Consider the following 22,058-nt stretch of genomic DNA (forward strand, 5'->3'; position numbering starts at 1 on the left):
CGGCATGAACAGTCTAATGAGTACACAGTATGGTTTGAGAGTAAATCGGAGAAAGACGAAGGTAATGAGAAGTAGTAGAAATGAGAACAGTGAGAAACTTAATATCAGGATTGATGGTCACGAAGTCAATGAAGTTAAGGAATTCTGCTACCTCGGCAGTAAAATAACCAATGACGGACAGAGCAAGGAGGACATCAAAAGCAGACTTGCTATGGCAAAAAAGGCATTTCTGGCCAAGAGAAGTCTACTAATATCAAATACCGGCCTTAATTTGAGGAAGAAATTTCTGAGGATGTACGTCTGGAGTACAGCATTGTATGGTAGTGAAACATGGACTGTGGGAAAATCGGAACAGAAGAGAATTGAAGCATTTGAGATGTGGTGCTATAGACGAATGTTGAAAATTAGGTGGACTGCTAAGGTAAGGAATGAGGAGGTTCTACGCAGAATCGGAGCGGAAAGGAATATGTGGAAAACACTGATAAGGAGAAGGGACAGGATGATAGGACATCTGATAAGACATGAGGGAACGACTTCCATGGTACTAGAGGGAGCTGTAGAGGGCAAAAACTGTAGAGGAAGACAGAGATTGGAATATGTCAAGCAAATAATTGAGGATGTAGGTTGCAAGTGCTACTCTGAGATGAAGAGGTTAGCACAGGGAAGGAATTCGTGGCGGGCCACATCAAACCAGTCAGTAGACTGACCGGGGGGGGGGAGGGGGAAGTGTCTGCAGTGGCCATATTCAAGCATGCATTCTATACCCAACGCACTAGCATGCTGCTTAACAAACAATGATTGAATTTAAGAGACAGTGGATCATTCAGACATTAACCAGAGAAAATGACAAAATAAGACTTAACTGCACAAAGGAAATGCTATGAATAAACTGCATTAAGTAAATACTCACACATACACAAGACCAAATTACAGGAAATTCAAACAAGTGAAGTAGCATTTTTTTAATGTTATGTATACAACCAGTTATAGAAACAAAGAGTACACTTGACAACCTCTATCACTAGTAAATGTATTAACCAAAGAATAAACATGTGTAACAAGTATTACTACCACACACTTTTTATTTTCTACACAGATTTTGCTGGTGTGGAATATTTTATAAAGTGACAAGTCCATTTTGCCACATTAGTATGTAACAAACTTCAAAACCAACTTCACACATACAAACATACATACATAGATGTAGGACTATGTACGAGAAGAAAGATGTATCAGAGTAAGAAGCTATATACAAAAGGAATTATTTACATGGGAAGAGTTATGGTCTCGCACAAGGATAGAACAATTTACAGAAACCTCTGATTATACTAAAGTAATAAATAAAACAAATGTTAGTGAGTAAGCTATGAAGAGGAACACACTAATAAATACAGTGATGGGCCTAAAATTAAGTGTGATTATATATATACAACTACTTACAATAAGAAAGAGCTATGTTATTTACATAAAACTAGAACTCATTAAGCTATGACAATTATACAGTACTTCACATTATTCCATTGAAAACTACTTTTATATGAAAGTGAATACGAAGAACTAATGTACTGAATAAGAAAAAAAATTAAGAAGAAAATGAAATTAGGCACACATGATTAAAATGGCAAAAACTTTGCATAGCTAGCAACTACAAGCCTCAAGGCAAGTTAATTTTCATAACAGCATATATATATATATATATATATATATATATGTGTGTGTGTGTGTGTGTGTGTGTGTGTGTGTGTGTGTGTGAGAGAGAGAGAGAGAGAGAGAGAGAGAGAGAGAGAGAGAGAGAGAGAGAGAGAGAGAACACACTGATTGAATTGAAGGTGGAAGGTGCCAAATAAAAGGCACCTTCCTCATACCAGTTTCAACTTATTTATAATTGTGATTGGGTGTGAATTTATGGAAAGGAGTATAAGTAGGTATATTTACACTCAGTATGCTGAAACACCTGAACACCAGTGTAGATTTGTGTAGATTTGCCAGCTGAAGAATAATAACAAGTACAGTGTATCTCACAATAACTTAGCATATGTGTTTAGCATTTACATAAGCCTTTGAGTGCTATGTCCAATGAAATACATACATGGTTATACAGGTCACATTTGAGGGTAAATTAACATTTTATGTTCACATTTTACAAAGAGTAATACGAAATTGGCTTTGTAGAAACACTAACACTATATTCAAATGCAGAGTAACCAGTGAACCTGAACATTATACAGACTATATTTCAACAGTGATTAGCCAAGTGAAAAACATAAATAATAGATAATAAATAAAGGATTTGAGACAGACAGGAATGTAGGAAACACTATGGTGTGACCAGAACATGGATTCACAACCAGTATTTCCAATGCTTTTCCTCTTCTGATGTAGCAACGAAACTGTTCTTGATTGTGTTGATGATTATATCAATTTTTAGATTGTTATGAGGGATGTAAAAAATTTTGAGAAGTAAATTCTTCACTCACTGAAAGAAAAGAAACGAAAAAAAAAAGGAGGAGCAAATTTTCTTAGAGCTAAAAATGAAGGTGTCAACTAAAATTAATTATGAGGAACCTCTAATTAGAATATAGGTAAGATTTTCTTGTAACTGTGATTGTATGACTTACTTGTTTCATGTCTTTGTAAATTTGTTCACATATGTTTTGTAAACATGTGACAACCGATCTTATGCCAGATCAGATTTTTTAGAAAGTGCACATACATGTGAAAGAGTGCTATGTAAGTAGTGCAATGTGTCTCAAATGCATCGAGTTGCCACCTAGTGATTAAAAAATAGTGCTGTGTGACGGTTCAAGTAGGCAATCATCATCTGCAATGCAGAAAGTTTACAGAATCTGCGGTACTGTGCTGAATAAGCACAACAGTGGCATGTGTGCTAACGGAAAGGTCAACACTCACCAAAATGTCTACCAAGATTTCTTCCAGAGACAGCTGGCCCAGCAGGGACCACTGGCCTCACAGTACGGTGGAGACCGTCTTAGCTTTTGGAATCCATAGGCATGTGTAAATTGTTACCCTAAATGGACACTATGAATTGCTTGCTCTATACCACATGCGCGAGTAATGCTCCACGTGGTATGGAAAACAACAGCCACAAGAAACTTCAAACAATGTAGCCAGCTCATGCCGACAACTCAACAACAATAGAAAAACAAAGGACAGGGAAGGTGCAAATTTTTGTTACGAAGTAAAGGTAAGACATGTAACTGTCATAAATGTAGATAAAGAAAGATAAATATTTAACTGAATGTGAAAAGAACTGCACCAGGTGAAACACAATTCCTAATATTTTCCTTATATGTGTAAAGTAATTGATTTATTTGTAATTTTAATATAGTGTAAGAAAATTTTTGATAAAATATATGAGATACAAAGAATCTGATTAAAATTAAGTTCCCACATAGCCGACACCCATTAGTCAAATAATATGCCAACAATATGCCAATAGTTGAATGGTAGAATAAAGGTTTCTGACCCTTTAGCCATGAAAGCAGATGACTGAACCGTCCCCCTCTGCGCAAAAAACATAAAATCTATAAATTAGCATAAATGAATAAGAAAAGGAAATTTTGTTCTTTGTGCTACGTGTATGAAACCACAGCCCACAGTAGGGGCAGGTATAATGGTGCTTTCTAGATGTTTCCATAGAGGTATATGTAAGATTAAAAAGGAAGTGCTGCAGAGGTTCTGTTAGATGATGAGAGAGATGTGGCTGTCTTTTTTTTTTTTAAACAAAAATAAAATAAAAAATAAATAAACAGCAGAAAGAGGAGTCAGTGGTGTCTCTCGAACAGAGGATGCCAACATTTTTATCACTCTTCCTATCATAACAGTTTTGTTAACAGTATTGAATTTGGGTTGATATAAACAACACGGAGTGAATGACACTGCCTATCAATTTACTTGATAAACAGTTCATCTCACCACATTGAAATACAAGTTCCTTTCACTAGGTGACAAAGTCAACAATTAGCAACTCTTATGGTGGCCCTATTTGAAACAACCATCACAGCAGAAAGAAGACGTAAAGCTTCCCACTGAAGAAAATATAACCAAGAACCTTTACTATTAAATATCCTAGAAAGTTTATTTCTAATATGTTTGATGGTGTGTGTTCAGCTGGCCGTAAAGGCATTTAATTAATTTCCATTAATGTCTTTGAACAGGAAATGTTTTATGACTTTTAAACATTTCCAATTCAAAAACTCTAATTAATTATTCAGCCTGCAATGAAAACAGAACAGAATACACTTTACAATTCCTGCCATTTTGGCTTTCATGCTATGATTCAAAGGACAAACCATGACAAAACAGTTCAAATGACCAAATACAGTATTCTGTCTTTTTCTCTGTTATCTTCAGTTTTGGCATCAGAGTGGTCACTGAGCAATAGAAAGGACAATTTTGATCCACTTGCTGATGATACATAAGACTGCAATTTCATTGGGTTTTTAGTAAGAATGGTTGTCAAAATATTAGTTTCTAATTCACTTAAAACTTCTCTCATTTTTCTTATTGTCATACATTTGCTTCATTCAGCTTTTGTCAGATAGGCTTTTATTTCACTTAAATCTGAGATTAAAAGATCTTCGGTTTTGTGGCAGTGTTCCAACATTGGTATTGAACCAGGGTGGGTCCTCCTCATCTCTTAAATCTTTGCTAGCAGCAGACTTGTCTAGGATGAACTGAAGAACAATTTGAATTGTATGCATTTGTGTTCCACATCTTCATCTTCTGAACTGAACATTTGATGCTGACTACCCAGATACTTTGCAATTTTTATCTCATCTCTTGTTATGCAAAATATTTTCTTAATTTTCTTAATCTCCTTTATAACCATCACTGATGCTATCACAGCATCACTGATGCCATCCTCAATGTTAAATGATTCATAAAGTGCAGATCTGATTGTTGTTATGTGGTCCAAGATGTTACCATCATGAGTTGGTTCTCTAGTAATCTGCTCAAAGTAATTTCTGGACAAGACATGCAGAATAACATCACATGAATCCCCACCTCTACAGTTTTGATCACATGACTCTCCCATTCTATAGCTCACAAACTGAATTTTGTAATAATCTCACCAGGTATTATCGAATCCTTGACAGCAATAAATAATACACCACCACCATCTAACCTAACCCTGCGATATTTATTCAAATTTCTATTTAGAATTTCGTTGGTACTCTCCCAGTTTCAACCAGCATTCTGTTCTTAATACTATCTGGGCTATTTTAACTTAAATAAGCAATATTAATTCTGGGCTCTGACCATGGATGCTCCTGCCATTTACTAATCTCATACTAACCTATTCTCTTTCCAATCTGCAAGGATGAATGTTCTCTGGGAATAATGTGGCTGCTCTATCTTCAGTTTTCGCAGACACGTCATCAATAATCTGAAGGAGTAATTCCTCTAACCCAAAAATGTCCTATGTGCCTGCCATATGTACTCTGTCAACTTAATAGTCACTTCCTGTGTGCAGTGGAGACCTGACCTATTGAGATGAGAGGGGTCTTCAGTTCTCTACCCAATATCAGAGTTCAAGAAATTTGCATCCAATATCACTGTAGACTTGTCCGAGCATCTTATGTAGATGATCCCTTCTCTCCTAACTGAAGGACTGAGATGGACACTGGATACAATGCTACAAATAATAAGCTGGGCTTGCAACCCCAAGTAATTTGTTGGGTGGTTGACGTTGAAAGGTGGACGGGGAGAGGGAGGGGGGAGGAGGAAAGGGACCAAACCATGTGGTCATCAGTCTCTTGATGCAAGAGTGGTACATCTGGAAGCAGAGACACATCGAGGACGTTTTCTGCCCTAGTCGAGAGGTTCATAACAGTAAAAGTGAGATGGCTAAAAACATAATGGATATCAGAACTACTGTCTGTAAGGCTCCACAACCACAATGTGAAGTTGGATTGTTACACGAAATAAAACAGTGGGTCAACCTATCAAACTTATGTGAGGACAACATATAACTGTTGATTCCTTCCAGAAGGAGTGGGAGGAAGAGCACCATGCTACAGCAATTTCCTTGACTGTGTGGAGTTTATTAGATGTGGCAGTAGCACACCAAATGTCATTCCATTTCTGAGTGAGCAGAGATCCAGTATGCACCAAAAATCTGCACCTGGGATTGGCAAAGTGAACAGGGAGCAAGTAAGTGCTCTTCTACACAAACATTTGGCCGATTCAGTCTTTGGGATATGCATATGACTTGGGACATCATCACGAAGGTCAATGAGGTCATGAACAGCAGATACCAAAGGGTGGCAAGAATAGCATCAGTCAACTCCCTGGAGGCTGCTCATTGAGTAAGTACAAATAAAAACATGGTCAGGGAGGCTGCTTTAATAAAATGGAGGACTCTGCTAATAGCCATAAGATCTGCCATAAACACACTACAGGCTCCAGACAGCAAATGGCATTCCATACAGACAGAAGATGTAAAAGCATATCCTGCCAGATCCACAGTTTATCAGATATCTGAGGGTCAGGGGGGGGGGGGGGGGGGCCTTTAGGACCTCGGAAGAGATTGGTTCTAATCCATGGCCTGGGCACCATTCAAACGGAGCACAACCTGGGGGGGGGGGGGGGGGGGGATACAGATATCTTGACAGAGGAAAGCGAGATGCATTCCAACCAGTAGTCTCGCCTGAGGGCTTGTATCAGGAGGACAACATCCCTCACATGTAAAGAGAATGGGATACATGGGATTATCAGGGAACTGCTGAATGGTGATAGCAAGGAAGAACAAGAGCTGGTACCATTGACTCTGAAGGAGGTGGTGAGCCATTTAGAAAAACCTGTCTGATTGCTGTTTCCAACCTAAGCAGGTGGTCAGTTGTGGATGATCCCTCCTATAAACAACACTGATTTGAGACCCAGCAAAATCTGTGGGAAATCATCCTTTTAAGCAGCTTACAGAGTACATTGGTCAGGCTAATCAACTAGTTACTAATGAGAGATGTTGGGTTCTTGCCTGGCTTAAGAAATGTGACAACTACGCCATCTCGCCATTGTGAGGGGAAGGCCTTGGAGCCAAAGATGGTTGAAGGCCATGAGGGGATGTTGCCTTTGGAGAACATTCTGGTGTTGGATCATCTGACTGAGTTGAATTAGGGCCTGGGGCTGTGTCTTGGGCCGAGTCAAGAGCCCGAGACAATTCCCAGTCAGTGAAGGGTCCATTAAATGATTCATCTCGCTGGGGAGTGAAACATAAGGCAATATCTTGATCATCTTGCTTCTGCAGTAGAAAGGTAGCTGGATAGGATGACGATGCCAATGCTGATGCAAAGTGGGTCACAAGGTGTTTTGCAAGAACTAATGAATTGGTTCACATATCACCCTGTAGGACAAGAACCAGAACAGCTGTTGAACATTGGCAGCCCCTAAGGAAATGGAGCTTGGCCCACAGCTGAGCAGCTGAGATGAAGAGGTGTACGTCTCAACAGAGGAGACATAGTGCTCCCATCATTCCTTGTTACTGTGAAAGCCTTAGCATGAATTTGCTTAAAAGCAATGCAGTTGGTCTGTGAAAGATTTAATTTGAATCACTGAAGGGCTTATCAGTGATCATGAATAGTTGTTGTGATGTCTTTAGTCCAGTAGTCCAGCAGAGCACTGGCCAACAGTGGGGGAGTAGAGGGGGGACAGCAGGCCAGTAGCAAGGGGAATAGCAGTTCCAGCAGTGTGGATAACTGCATCTGAGACACCTTCCGCAACTTCATCAATACTATCCTACAGAGAGGTAAAAAAAATGTAGCTGCAGAGGCATACAAAGGCCAGTTGGCACTCTAAAGTACCAGCATGGTAGTCAGTCTGTCTGGCAGTAGCAAGGAAATGACAGGATCACTGGAAAGTGGTCACTGTGTAGTGAACAATAGAGCAAAACTACTGGATTAGGGTCAGAGATTGTTAAATTGATAGCTGAAAAGGTGGCATGGGCCGCACTGAAATGGGTAGGAGAACCATCATTGATAACACCACAGATCAGTACTCCTCCAACAACGTGCTGTGGACAGTAGTTCCCAACCAGGAAAAAAAGGAGGGAGCTGTTGGATTATTGTAGTCAATTCTGTGTAATTAAATGGCCTGCTTGGAGGTAGGAACAAGTTGCAAATGTTAATCACTGAGGTCATTTTCACCAACACTGCTGTTGCATCAAGACCCCTCTGGATGCCCTCTCAGGACCAGCACTGTTAAAACAGAATGCACAATAACCACAGAGCATTGGAGAATGGTCACCAGTTAAGTGCATGTCTTTGAGAGCAATGCAAACTGCAAAAGAACAGGAAGTAAGGTGGTGGTGGTGGTGGTGGTGGTGGTGGTGGTGGTGGTCTGGCAAGTGACAATGGCACCTATTACAATTCCACTGAATGATCATGTGACTGGTGACCAGGTTAGGTGTGAAGGGGCCACAACAGCCCATTACACTGTTGGATCACTGCCTGCCATCAGTGGGAATGGAACCACATTCATAAACATCAGTTCAGAATCCGACTGCATGGGGGGATCTGACATCTCCTGCAGCACTGGAGAAGCCTTGTCCCAACTCCAACTCCTCCTCCTCCTCCTCCTCCTCCATAACCTTTGGTGGGTAAGGTTCATTCGGGGGGGGGGGGGGGGGGGCTATTAACACCAAATGTGGAGACAGTTGAAGAGTGACCCATATGTAACGATAGCTTCCTTCACCAAATCAGCCAAATGCTGAGAGCAACGTTTAGGACAACATGAGCCACAATTTGCAGCTGGTTGCACAGAATGTTTTTGATAGCTGCCAGTAGAGCCTTCACATCTTGGATGAGACGACCTGACAAACATATCGAATGCAGGCTGGCATACTTTCCTGACCTGCCTGTTATTTCCCTGAGGGGCTCAAAAGCTCACCTAGTATTGGAGCTTCAAGTAACAAGCATACCTGACCTCTGCACTTGTCTGGGCTGTATAGCATGTCATGCCTGTTACTAGTGCATAAGTGTGCAGCCATGCAACCAGTTCCCACTTTTGTCCTCTGCCTAGACATATGCATACACACTACTGCCCATCACTCACCTTCGAATGAAGGCAGACCATTCAGCTGTTACATACCAGAAGACAGTGACAATGACAATGGGGTTTCCAGGAGTTCCAACACTACTGAAGGGGCTACAGCTTTTGCCATTGATTGGCTGCTTATAAGACACAGATGTGCGTATGCACACGTGCACACACTAAAAAATTTCCAGCTGTACACTAAAATTTCAAATTTTGCAAGCTCTTAACACAAAACTAAATTTCACTACTGGAAACACAAAGACAGGGTGATTCAAACTGAATGACACAAAAAGAAAAATTATTCCTGTAATTACAGTAATGCCTGTTTCATAAATACACATAGATACTTGAAGGTTAACACTCTCAGTTTATGCCAGAAACAAAGAAAAGTTGCCATTATTCTTCATCACTGATATATCAAAGGATACACAAAATCATCATCAATAATTGTTGTTCAAAGATGTTTTCAGATCAAGTTTGGTACTTTGTACCACACCTTCACAACACTGCTAATGGCCAAGCAATTCAAGGAAACAGGATGCATATTCAAGAAGAAAACCACAGGATAGCCATCTGTTAAAATGAAGTGGTGGAAACTATTTGTACGCTCTATGAAATAAGCCCCAGAAAATCCATGTGTCGTGTCAGTAGAGAAGTGAATCTGTCTCAGTCAACTGTGGAGCATGTGTTGCTCAAGCATCTGCAGTTTAAGTCTTGCAGAATTCTTATGTTGCAGGTATCAAAACCAGTTGATAAACCAGAACAGAGGCAACAGTGCATCAATTTTCAAGCACAGATGAAGGTGGATGGTTTCCCAGCCAGACTTTTGTCCTCTGATGAAGCCACATTTTACTGAAGTAACTGAGTGACCATTTATAATTTGAGAATATGCAGGGAGGGGGGGGAGTCCACATGTTTCTCTGGAACATGAATGTGAATTTCCAAAACTTCACACTTCTGTACAATAACTTACCATAGAGTCTTTGGTTCTTTCTCCTTCGCAGAATCAATATCCTCTCACCCTCATCTGCACTATCTCTCTCTCTCTCTCTCTCTCTCTCTCTCTCTCTCTCTCTCTCTCTCTCTCTCACTCTCTCTCACCTCAGTTGACAGAATGGGTACCCAACTTCATTTTGCAGCAGGATTGAGCCCTGCTACATTTTTACAACTTTGTATGTAGCTACCTCAACAAACATCTTCCTCAGTGTTGGATTGGTCATGCTGCGTCAAACGATGGGCTTTTCACACTGTGGCTCCCAGTTCTCCTGGCCTTAATGCCTTTTTTTTTTCTTTGGGGATGTGTGAAGGACATGTTTTACATTCTCCCATTTCCACGTGACTTCCAGCAGCTAAGGCACTACATAGTGGGCACATTTAACTCCACTGATTGAGTTACATTGGAGTGGGCCTCCAGAAAATTCAGTACCATACAGATATTTGCACTCACACAAATGAAACCCACATCAGACAGCTGTGAATGGTCATAAGAACAGTGAGAGTTAACCTTTTAGTCTAAATGAGTATTTCTGAAATGAAGTTATTACTGTAGTCACAGAAAACTTTCTTTTTGCTCCATTAATTTTGAATCCACTTGAATGAACAGTTATTTTTCACTGAAAGTCTGTTCAAACATACATACATACATACATACATACATACAATTCTAATCCATGGCCTGGGCACCATTCAAAGGGAGCACAACCTGGGGAGGGGATACAGATATCCTGACAGAGTAAAGCGAGGTGCATTCCAACCAGTAGTCTCACCTGAGGGCTTGTATCAGGACGACAACATCCCTCACATGTAAAGAGAATGGGATACATGGGATTATCAGGGAACTGCTGAATGGTGATAGCAAAGAAGAACAAGAGCTGGTACCATTGACTCTGAAGGAACCAGTGAGCCATTTAGAAAAACCTGTCCGATTGCTGTTTCCAACCTAAGCAGATGGTCAGTTGTGGATGATCCCTCCTATAAACAACACTGATTCGAGATCACGAATATGACATTTTGTAATGACGTGGAACATGTCACTTTAACATAAGTTTTCTTTACACAAAATAATTAATTGTTTACTTTTTATTTATTTATTTATTTATTTTTTACAGTTACTACTACATATCTAAGAATTCATCTATTGAGTAGGAGTAGTTGTCATTCAGAAATTCTTTCAATTTGCTTTTAAATTTGGGTTGGCTCTCTCTCGGACTTTTAATACTATTTGGCAAATGAGCAAAGATTGTGACAGCATAATTCATCCCTTTCTGTGCCAAAGTGAGATTTAATCGAGAATAGTGAAGATCATCTTTTCTTCTAGTGTTGTAGCTATGCACTTCAATGTTATTTTTGAATTGGGATGGATTATGAATGACAAATTTCATAAGTGAATATATGTATTGTGAAGGCACAGTGAATATCCAGAGTTCCTTAAGTAAAGGTCTGCAAGGTGATCTAGGGTAGGCTCCAGCTATTATTCTGATTACAAACTTCTGTGCAATGAATACTTTCCCTCTTAATGATGAACTGCCCCAAAATATGATGCCATATGAAAGTAGTGAATGAAAACAGGCATAGTAGGCAAATTTACTGATATGTTTATCACCAAAATTTACAATAATCCTAATAGTGTAAGTAGCTGAACCTAACTGTTTCAGCAGATCATTAATGTGTTTCTTCCAATTCAATTTTTTATCAATGCACACACCCAGAAATTTTGAGTATTCTTCCTTAGCAACAGACTTCTGTTCTTAGTCTATATTTATGCCATTTACTGTACGGAATTGTATAAATTGTGTTTTCTCTAAATTTAGTGAGTCCATATGCAGAGAACCACTTAATAATTTTCTCAAAGACATTATTTACAATTTCCTCAGCTGATTCTTGCTTGTTTGGTGCGATTACTATACCTTTATCATCAGCAAAAAGAACTAGCTTTGCATCTTCATGAATTTATAGTGGCAAGCCCTTAATATATATTAAGAACAATAAGGAACCCAAGACTGAACACCAAGGGGCACCATTCTTGATACCTCCCCAGTTAGAGGACTCTGCTGATTTTTGCAGACTATCTCTACTGTTAATTTCAACCTTCTGCATTCTTCCAGTTTGAATTAAACCATTTGTGAACTGTCCCACTCATACCACAATCTTTATCTTTAAGAATTCCATGATTCACACAATCAAAAGCCTTTGGGAGATCACAAAATATCCCATTGGGTAACATTTGGTTATTCAGTGCATTTAATATTTGATCAGTGATAGCATTTATAGCATTTTCTGTTGAAAATCCTTTCTGAAAACCAAACTGACATTTTGTTAGTACTTCATTTTTACAACCATGTGATGCTGCTCTTGAATACATTACTTTTTCAAGAATTTTGGATCAAGTGGTCAGAAGTGAGATTGGGCAGCAGTTGTTAGCATCACACCTATCCCCTTTTTTATACAATGGTTGAACAGTAGCATATTTCAGTCTATCTGGAAAAATGCCTGGTTCAGTGAGCTACTACATATGTGACTCCTACTTGTATGTTGGGAGCAAGCTTTTAGCACTCTGTTGGAAATACCATCAATTCCATGTGAGCTTTTACTCTTGAGTGAATTTATTATTTTCCTAATTTCAGTCGGAGATGTGGGTTGAATTTCAATTTAATCAAATTTGATAGGTACTGCCTCTTCCATTACTGCCTTGCATTTTCTAATGAATAGCTGGATCCTATTTTCTCCACAACACTTAAAAAAATGATTATTAACCTGTTTTCTACTTCTGACTTCTTGTTAAAAACTTTTCATTGTGTTTGATAGAAATACAGTCTCCCTGTGCTCTCGGTTGCCCTGTTTCCCTTTAAACAATGATCCAAATTGTTTTAATTTTGTTATCTGGACTTTTTAATAACTTTTCTTAATGCAGTGCAGTAGTTTTTACAATGTTTCACTGTTTCAGGTTCATTACTCCTCCTAGCTATAAGATACATCTCCCTTTTCTGTTAACAACATATTTTTATCCCTTTAGTGAGCCATGGCTTTTTACATGGTTTCTTACAATTATATTACACTGTTTTCTTAGGGAAACTGTTTTCAAATATACTCAAAGTTATCAGGAAATAGGTTAAATTTTAAATTAGCACCATGTTCCCTGTACATCTCACCCAGACTAAATGTCGCAAGCTTTCCCTAAAAATTTTAATTGTTAAATCGTTAATTGAATGCACTATTTTGTAGGACTGTTTTTCATTACTGTATGGAGTTATATCGTATACTGTAAGTAGCTGTGCATCACGAACAGACAGACCATTCTTAACAGGAAAAGTTTTTATTTGATTAAATTTATGTTGGTCTATGAAAACATTATCTATCAGTGTGCTGCTTTCCTGTACCACCCGAGTAGGAAAATCAATAATTGATATCAAATTGAAAGAAGCAAGTAATACTTCAAGGTCAAACTTTCTATCAGACTCTTTCAGAAAATGTACATTGAAATCACCACAAACAATAATTTGCTTTCCTCTGGCTGACAGATAGCACAACAAAGACACACATTTTTTCAAAAATAGTTGAAAATTTTCCAATGGGGACCTATACACTGCTACAATTATAAAAGTGCCATTATTTAGTTTAAGTTCACACACACATGTTTCTATATGTTGAGCTACACAATGTTTTTTTAATTTCCAAATTTTTCACACTATGACAGATTTTAACATATATGGAAACTCCACCTCTCTTCATAGTATCTGTAATTACATGTGCTGTACACTTATATCCACCTATATTTACCATTTCCATACCTGTGTCTATATGATGCTCAGACAGGCATAGTGCATCTGTACTATACTCAGTTTTCAAATCTTCTAAACAAACAAGCAGCTCATCTACTTTGTTTTTTAATCCCCTGATATTCTGATGCTATAAATAACATTATTTTTCACTGTGCTTTTATGCGAAGCTTGTGACATACCAACATTATTTTTCACTGTACTGTTATGAGAATCTTGTGATATTTTAACATCTCTAGTACATCCCGGTCTTCAATCAATGTAGGGTGATTGGACACTGATCTTAACCTAAGAAAGTACTCCCATCAGATTCAGTGATGAGTAGGGATGCAGGTGGTAATGGGGTGGTGGTCTGTGTCTTATATAAGAGACTAGGCAACAGGAAATTCATTGGAGGTGTTGACTGACAAGAGTAGAGATTCTTGAAGTGGTAGTACAGTACCAGATATACTTTGTGTCCAGGATTATTGTGTTTATGTAGTTTTGGAAGCATGTAGAAACTGGGTGCAGGGTGTCACTGGGATGAAGGAGGAGATGGATCTTGGGAAAGATTTTGGGAGGGACCTAAGGATTTGATTAGGGACGATAGGTATTAGTGGACTTCTGGAATGGGTTAATTACAGTTGTCTTTATGGACTTCATATGAAATGTGCCTTGGTGGCAGAAAAATTGTTCTGTTGTCAGATGCAAATGCCAGTTTTCTAAATTTTCTCAAGAGTGTTTTGGGAAAGCACATCTCCTTTCCTTCAGGGATTTCCATTTGAGTTCAAGGAACATTTGCTTAAAACTTGCACACGGATTGAACCTACTGATGATAAATCTATCAGCATGCCTCTTCATGTGTTCCTTGAATCCAACCTAACACTCAAGCAGTACTCAAGATTGGGTAGCAGTAGTGTCCTATACATGGTCTTCTTTATAGATGAGCAACAGTTGCTTAAAATTCTCCCAAAAAACCAAAGTGAACCACTTGCTGTCCCTATGTTCCATTTAATATTGCTTTGCAACATTATGGATAGGTATTTTATGTGACTGTTTCAAGCAGCACACCACTAATATTGTTTTCTACAATTACAGGGCCATTTTTTCTATTATCTGCATTAGCTTACATTTTTCTACATTTAGAGCAGGCTAGCATTATGACACCAAACATATTTTCTAAATTGTCCTGTATCCTTCTACAGTCACTTAATGATTATACTTTCCCTTATACTAAACCATCAGCAGCAAACAATCTCAGATTGCTGCTTGCCCTATCCAAAAGATCATTTATGTATGTTGAGAACAAAAGAGGTCCTATCACACTTCCCTGGTGTGCTCCTGATGATACCATTGACTGATGAACACTCACTGTCGAGGACAATGTACTGGGTTGTACTACTTACGAAGTCTTCAAACTACTCACATATTTGGAAACCTATTCTGTATGCTTTGGATATTTGTTAACTGTTTGCAGTTACGTACCAAGTAACAGAGAGAGCAAAGTAGAAATAAATAAATAAATACAAAATCCACATTTGATAGTGAAGTAGTTTTGATTAACTATAATAAGAAAGTGAATAAAATCAAAGGTACTTTTTATGGTGGTGGTGGTTCATTGTACACTGGGATTTCCAAAACTAGCTGTGAATTTTCTACGAAGTTAAAGTTTTCAATCTGAATATTTTACAAACTATCATGTTTCTCTAGGAAAGTTACACATTTTTGTTATCAGAAGCATCAGGGCATTCAAAATATAACACTGGAATTTTGACAAGCTCACATTTTAAAATTTGAACATTCCAGACAATGATAATTTTAAATACTAATAACTTTTTAATGCACAATTTCTGGAGAAAGTAAGATGTTCATTGTGAAGTGGAGAATAAGGGCTTTCAATTAATGTAAGTCAGTCCTAACACATAACTACTAGCAGGGTAGAACTTTTAAGCACAGATGGTTTTAGTGAATCAAATTTAGATTTATTCATCAAGAAATGTTTTATCAAAAACTAATTGTACTATTATCATCAGTGGTCTGGTAACTGTATAATGAATTATAAAATATAGTTAAATATAGTATGATTGCAAATTTAACAATTTCATTTATTATGATAAATGCACTACACATACAATAGAAGATGGGGGGAGGGGTGGAGGGAGGATTTAAGGATTGGAATTTTAGCAACTTGGTATGTTCCTGGTTCAGCATATGTAACTCTTCATAAAAATTTGGTATTTTGTCACTTTCACAACAAACCACCATTTAACATCACAGCATATAGCAATGTTACTAGCAGGTCAGTATATAGTTAACAAGTGTTCTTGCACATTATGATAGCAAAAGCATAACTAAGTATTTGAATCATGTGTATCGTGGGATTACAGAAGATCAGACAATTTACTTTTCAAAGAAATGAGCTTGTTGACTGTTTGGTAACTGTCGTGTTTAGAGTATTAAAATAATGTGGCTGCAGAGAAATTACATGCCATCGGAAGATGTGACAACAGAGTAACCTTGATATCTGAGGCAAGTTCAGCTTAAACACTTTGTATGTTCCAGCATACAATTTTGAGGAGCAGCTTATGATCCAACATTTGTCTAGCTCACATGCTGATAGCCATGTTTGGCATTCCTCTGCATGTGAACCCTTGAAGAAATAAATAGTATATATATTATTTCCTGTGAAGTCTTAAATCTATATATCAATATGGAAATATTGATATATTTAGATATATTTTTCCCACGTGGAATGTTTCCCTCTATTATATTCATATCAATATGGAAAGTCAGCTTAAATGCCATGTAGTTTGCCATGCTGCAAGAATACTACCCACATTTCATTAAAACAAGCTATCTAATTAGTGCTGTACAGAAAGTTTAAATACAGTCTACTGCAACTGTTTACCATTCAGTGATCTCACACTGTAACAGAATGAACAACTGTTTGAAAGAAAGAGTGAACAATTAGTAATTGCTTTAAGTAACTTAATATTTAGAACAATGTGCAGTTAATTGCATGAAAATTGTGAGGGGGAAAAACCACACAAATTATCTTCTGTATTTAAATCTCACTATTACTTTTACCTTTGCTTCCAGAAGGAATTTTGATATAACAACTGGGTGTTCTTTGCTGACGTCACTTGCTGACTTTAAGTATGTCTCAAGATCCTGTGGTGTGTGAGCAACATTCATTGCTGCTCCACTCAAGACATACGATGGTCTTACCAAACAAGGGTAGCCAACTTCTTCACAAAATTCTTTTGCAGACTCCAAGTTTGTCAACTCCTTCCATCTGCAAAACCAATGTGAAAATATTTGCATTAGAAAAGAGAGATACTTATAACTGTAACATAGTCTTATTTTTTGTATAATTATAATATTATATTTTAAAACTTTCAGCTGTTGATACACAACCTCTTTTATTGTGAAATAAGTCAAAATTATTCTTTCAGTAAGATTAAAATTATATGTGGCCACACATTCCTACGGAGATAATTCAGAAGAAAAATAATACACTGATACGTCAAAAATCAAGATTGCATTATACATTAGAAGTAGCACAACAAATTTCCCTTCACACTGCATCACGCTTTCCACTGGATGGAGCCTACAAAGAGATATTATTTGCACTGACCTTTAAGGAAGCTCTCTTTGGCCTATTCTTACAATGCCCAGCAAAGCAAGAGAAATTAATTTCCAGTAAACTTTAAGGTCAGAATAAACGTACAGTAAATTAACGTTGGTTCTCACCATCGAAAGATTAAATTTTACTGCCAGTTAATCTGCACAATATTTGTAGCAGATGGTACATATGTTTATGGTAATATATATATTTACCTATCCATCTTTTTCATTGTTTTGAAAGTTTCTGTGAAGGAAATCTGTCTCATATGCTGTTTGACACAATGGCAGATAGTAAACAGATGATTAGGCAGGCTAATTTTTCCCCCAAGGAAGAACGAATTCTCCTTAAAATTATAGAGGAGAAATATCATGCCATTGAAACTAAAATAACTTATGCTGTAATGTGGGAGCAGAAAAGCAAAACATGAGACTAAGTGTGTGAATTGTCTGAAGCTTCGAGGGGCACCAAAAGATCTGTAAAAAAATTTAAGAGGTAAGTATGAAAAAGGAAGAAAAGGGTTAAAAAGGAAACAGCGGATGAAAAGGAAAGAAAATTTCTTAACAGGAGGGAGTGCTAAACCAGTTTCCATACATGACAAGAATACGGAATAATCCCTATGATGGAGATGCAGCTGGTAAGTTTACTGTGGCTTCATAAACTTTCCCAGAGTAATAATTCATTGTATTCATATCGGGTCTCCAGTTGGAACATCTCGTCACCTGGACACAATATTTTGGCGGTCCACCTGGCCGCCATCTTCAGGTGAGTAGGTCATAGCACTATCTTGTCAGAACTGAAATGAAACATGCCGCGGGGGCTCCTTTATACACCAATCATGGGTCCACCATGCATGTGTGAAAATAACTGCCGTCTAGTGGCAGGCCCAACAGCGCATCGGTGGTGAACACTTGCAGAAATGATAAATCAATATCAAACACTATTGACAGCTTTTGAAGACTGAGACAATGACCATTGTTTCTTAATGTCAAACAGAACAGGGTTCCAACTCTTAAAGGATACCACTTATTGCTGTTTGTAAAATTGTCAGATAGCCAGACTTCAATGGCTTCTTTCTATACACAGTCCCAGAACTGTGACGCAGGACAATCACTTGTGTCTCATCATACAACATTTTATATCCTTCTGTAAACAATTTTCTGCCACTGTAGATTTTTCTGGCTGAAATAAATGTGTGTAGAGATGATGCTCCATGCAACAATCCTGGACCATACAAACTGTTTGTCCAATATAGACTTTCCCGCAATGGCAGGGAATCTTGTAGACTCAGCGCTTTCTCAAACCTAAATCATCCTTCACTGAGCCCAACAGGGCTCTTGTCTTAGCTGGTGGATGGAATACACTTAATATTAAATTTCTTTAAAATTCTTCCTCTTTAAGATATGCTCCCTGCGAAAGGTAGGAACGCCACTGATTTTCTTGTATCTTCCATTGGTTCCCACAAAGGTACAATCTGTAGAGCATGATGGATCTGATTGTCAGTATAACCATTCTGCTTGAACACAGCTTTTAGATAGCCCAGTTCTTGTGTCAAACTATCTACATCTGAGATGGCGTAAGCTCTTTTTACTAATGTATGTAGGACCCTGTTGTATCGGTACGATGGATGACAACTTGATGCATGAAGATATCGGCCCGTATGTGAGGGCTTACGATTATAAACACTATGTCCTAATGTCCCATCATCCTCCTGTAGACCAAGACATCTAAAAACTGAAGTTTTCCATCCTTTTCTACTTCCATCATGAACTTAACATTGGGATGCAGGTAATAAAAACGATCTAGAGCATCCCTCCCATATGGCCATACCATAAACATATCGTCAACAATATGCATACGGACCAATATCTTCATGCATCAAGTTGTCATCCATCGTACCAATGCAACACTATCCTACGTACATTGGTAAAAAGAGCTTATGCCATCTCAGATGCAGATGGCTTGACGCAAGAACTAGACCATCTGAAAGCTGTGTTCAAGCAGAATGTTTATACTGACAATTAGATCCATCATGCTCTACAAAAATAGGTAGAATTAAAAAAAAAAATTAGTATTAAAGGTATATTCAGTCTGCCAGCTAAGACCAGAGCCCAGTTGGGCTCAGTGAAGGCTGATTTAGTTTTGAGAAAGCCCGAAGTTCACAATATTCCCTGCCATTGCAGGAAAGTCTATATTCAACGAACAATTCATATGGTCCAGGATTGTTGCATGGATCATCATCTCCACATGCATTTATTTCAGCCAGAAAAATCTGCGGTTGTGGAGCATTGTCTTACAGAAAGACATAAAATGTTGTATGATGAGACAAGTGGTTGCAGAATCACTTAAAGGATTCTCAATTTTTCTCAAGTTTCAAAAGAGTTTGTTCTGGTTTTCATTACTTCAGGTCTCCCTTGTATGTATCACAATTTGACCATCACCCCTATCTTCAGTCATTTCCAAAGAAAAGAATGTAATTACTTTTTACCATTTGGCACATAACCTTGAAATATGCTTGTATTAAGAGTCTAATGGAAGACAATGCTATATAAAAGATAACTTCTGGTTATCTAATATTTTACAGTTAGATGTGTGTGAACTGGACACTGTAAAAGCAAGCTGTTATGGAAGTTCCCGTACCCAAAAAAAGTTCCTGTCCTATAAGAAGTTCCTGTAAACAGTTACATATAACAGAAGTGAGAGTCTGCTCTGCGGTGCAGGCTGACAGAGTCTAGTAGGCAGTGGTTGCCAATTCAGCAAAATGTTCTGGTATTGTTTGTACAATGCGTTACCTTTCATTCAGATGTAGAAACTGTCTTTATCGTGGAACTTCGAATCTCCCACCTCACAAAGGAAAATCAAACAAACAATAGCCCAAAGTGACATGAGATTAAATCTTCTCTATTTAGTACATGGACTTTCCAGCATGTCTAATATACCATGAAACATCTGTCTGACCAATTGTCGCACAGCAATATGCACTGTCACTAAGAAAGCAGTAAGGTTCATCTCAGTGACTCTGAAGCCTTGCCCAAGGCATTCCCATGCTGGGCAGAGTGTCATACGTGTTTCTGTGCTCACTTGCTGTTGCAGGCCTATCCTCACATGTACACTTTGCAGATCATCTAGATTACACACCATTTGCTGTACACCAAATTATATAAAATTTTGTACAGCCTTTCAAAATAACAACACTTAATTGTTTTACAAGTTTCAGTTTCATACTTGAAATAATTTTGGAAATATTTAAACTTATCTAAAAAAACTCTAATTTGTAACTTCCTGTTACATTCAACAATCAGACTTTTTAATATTTATTTGTACGTTCATCAGATGACATCAAAACAGTTAACTAAAAACTTTTGTTTAACAGCATAAATTATGTAACTTTCTCAGCTTACAAACAGCTGGCCCATTATGCTGCCTGAGTGAATAAGGGAATAATTCAGCATGTATGTGCAGCAATAATCATTGAAACTGGGAATAACCAAGTGTGAGTGAGTGCAGGAATCTGATTGTACAGCCTTGGTGTTAGTCACAACCTTTAGGATGATATGATAGTTGTAAAGCAACCAGTTTTTGTTATTGTGAAAACATAGAACTTACATTAATCCTTCAAATGATTAAAGTTTGGGTTAATTTGTTGATGATGTTTACTTTTTAGGAATGTGGAGTTATGTATTTCATGTTAATTAAATCTGGAAAAGGGATAGAGAGAGATATTTCATGTTAATTAAATCTGGAAAAGGGATAGAGAGAGAGAGAGAGAGAGAGAGAGAGAGAGAGAGAGAGAGAAAGAAAGCTGTAAGTGTTCTAGGATTAGTAAAAACTGTGCTTATTTCTGTTAATTAATTTTTGGAACTGTACAACAGATTTCATAGCAAGTGTGTGTGTGTGTGTGTGTGTGTGTGTGTGTGTGTGTGTGTGTGTGTGTGTACAAACTGACAATAGAGGACAGATCTGGTGATGCAAGGACTTTCCTTAACTTAGTAGTTATTACCAGACCATGCAAAACTAACATTTCAACAGTATGATACAGTTTAACGTATCATGCACCCTGATGACACATTCAGTGCATCTAATTTTTTACAACTTTCTTCAGCTGTGGATCATTATACCTCTGTTCTGTGTACTCCGTGTTCCCGAAAGACTCATTTTAGTGAGTAATTTCTGTATAAGAACAGGTAGCCTAAGGCTTGTTTAACTGAGGTTCAACAGAAGGGCTGCTGACTCCACTGTGACAGTATTGTAGTGTCATGTGACAAACACACAAGCAATGTTAATCAGATTATACTGGCTATACAGTATGTAAAAAAATAGCTGTTTACAACATACCCCAGTGGTGTAGGGGAAGTTAAAACAATTTGATGTAAGACACTTGTGGTTTATCAAGCTAGGAACCAACCTAAAATAGCCCATGAAAGCAACATGAGCAAGAGCACATGCATGCTGCATTATATCCTCTTTCTCTCACCCCCCCCCCCCCCCCTATGGCCCCAGCTTTCGTTAACACTGGTAAGTAATCTATCCTTTGAGGGTAATGAAAAGGAATGGGATTTGAAGAAATTATGCTATAACCATAATCTGATTAAAATTACTTGGTAGTTGACACTTCACGCATTGGA

General features: G+C 37.9%; 1 protein-coding gene across 1 annotated transcript in view; it reads right to left on the reverse strand.

Annotated features, from left to right (window-relative positions):
* Nucleotides 1-22,058, reverse strand: part of LOC126476194 (CAD protein) — a 554,755-nt gene that overhangs the window by 356,107 nt on the left and 176,590 nt on the right. The window contains exon 15 of the mRNA XM_050103525.1: nucleotides 16,896-17,103. Coding sequence (XP_049959482.1) covers nucleotides 16,896-17,103 — 208 coding nt within the window. The remainder of the gene's footprint in view (nucleotides 1-16,895; nucleotides 17,104-22,058) is intronic.

Source organism: Schistocerca serialis, chromosome 1 (genome assembly GCF_023864345.2).
Source record: "Schistocerca serialis cubense isolate TAMUIC-IGC-003099 chromosome 1, iqSchSeri2.2, whole genome shotgun sequence".
In the NCBI taxonomy this organism is placed as follows: domain Eukaryota; kingdom Metazoa; phylum Arthropoda; class Insecta; order Orthoptera; family Acrididae; genus Schistocerca; species Schistocerca serialis.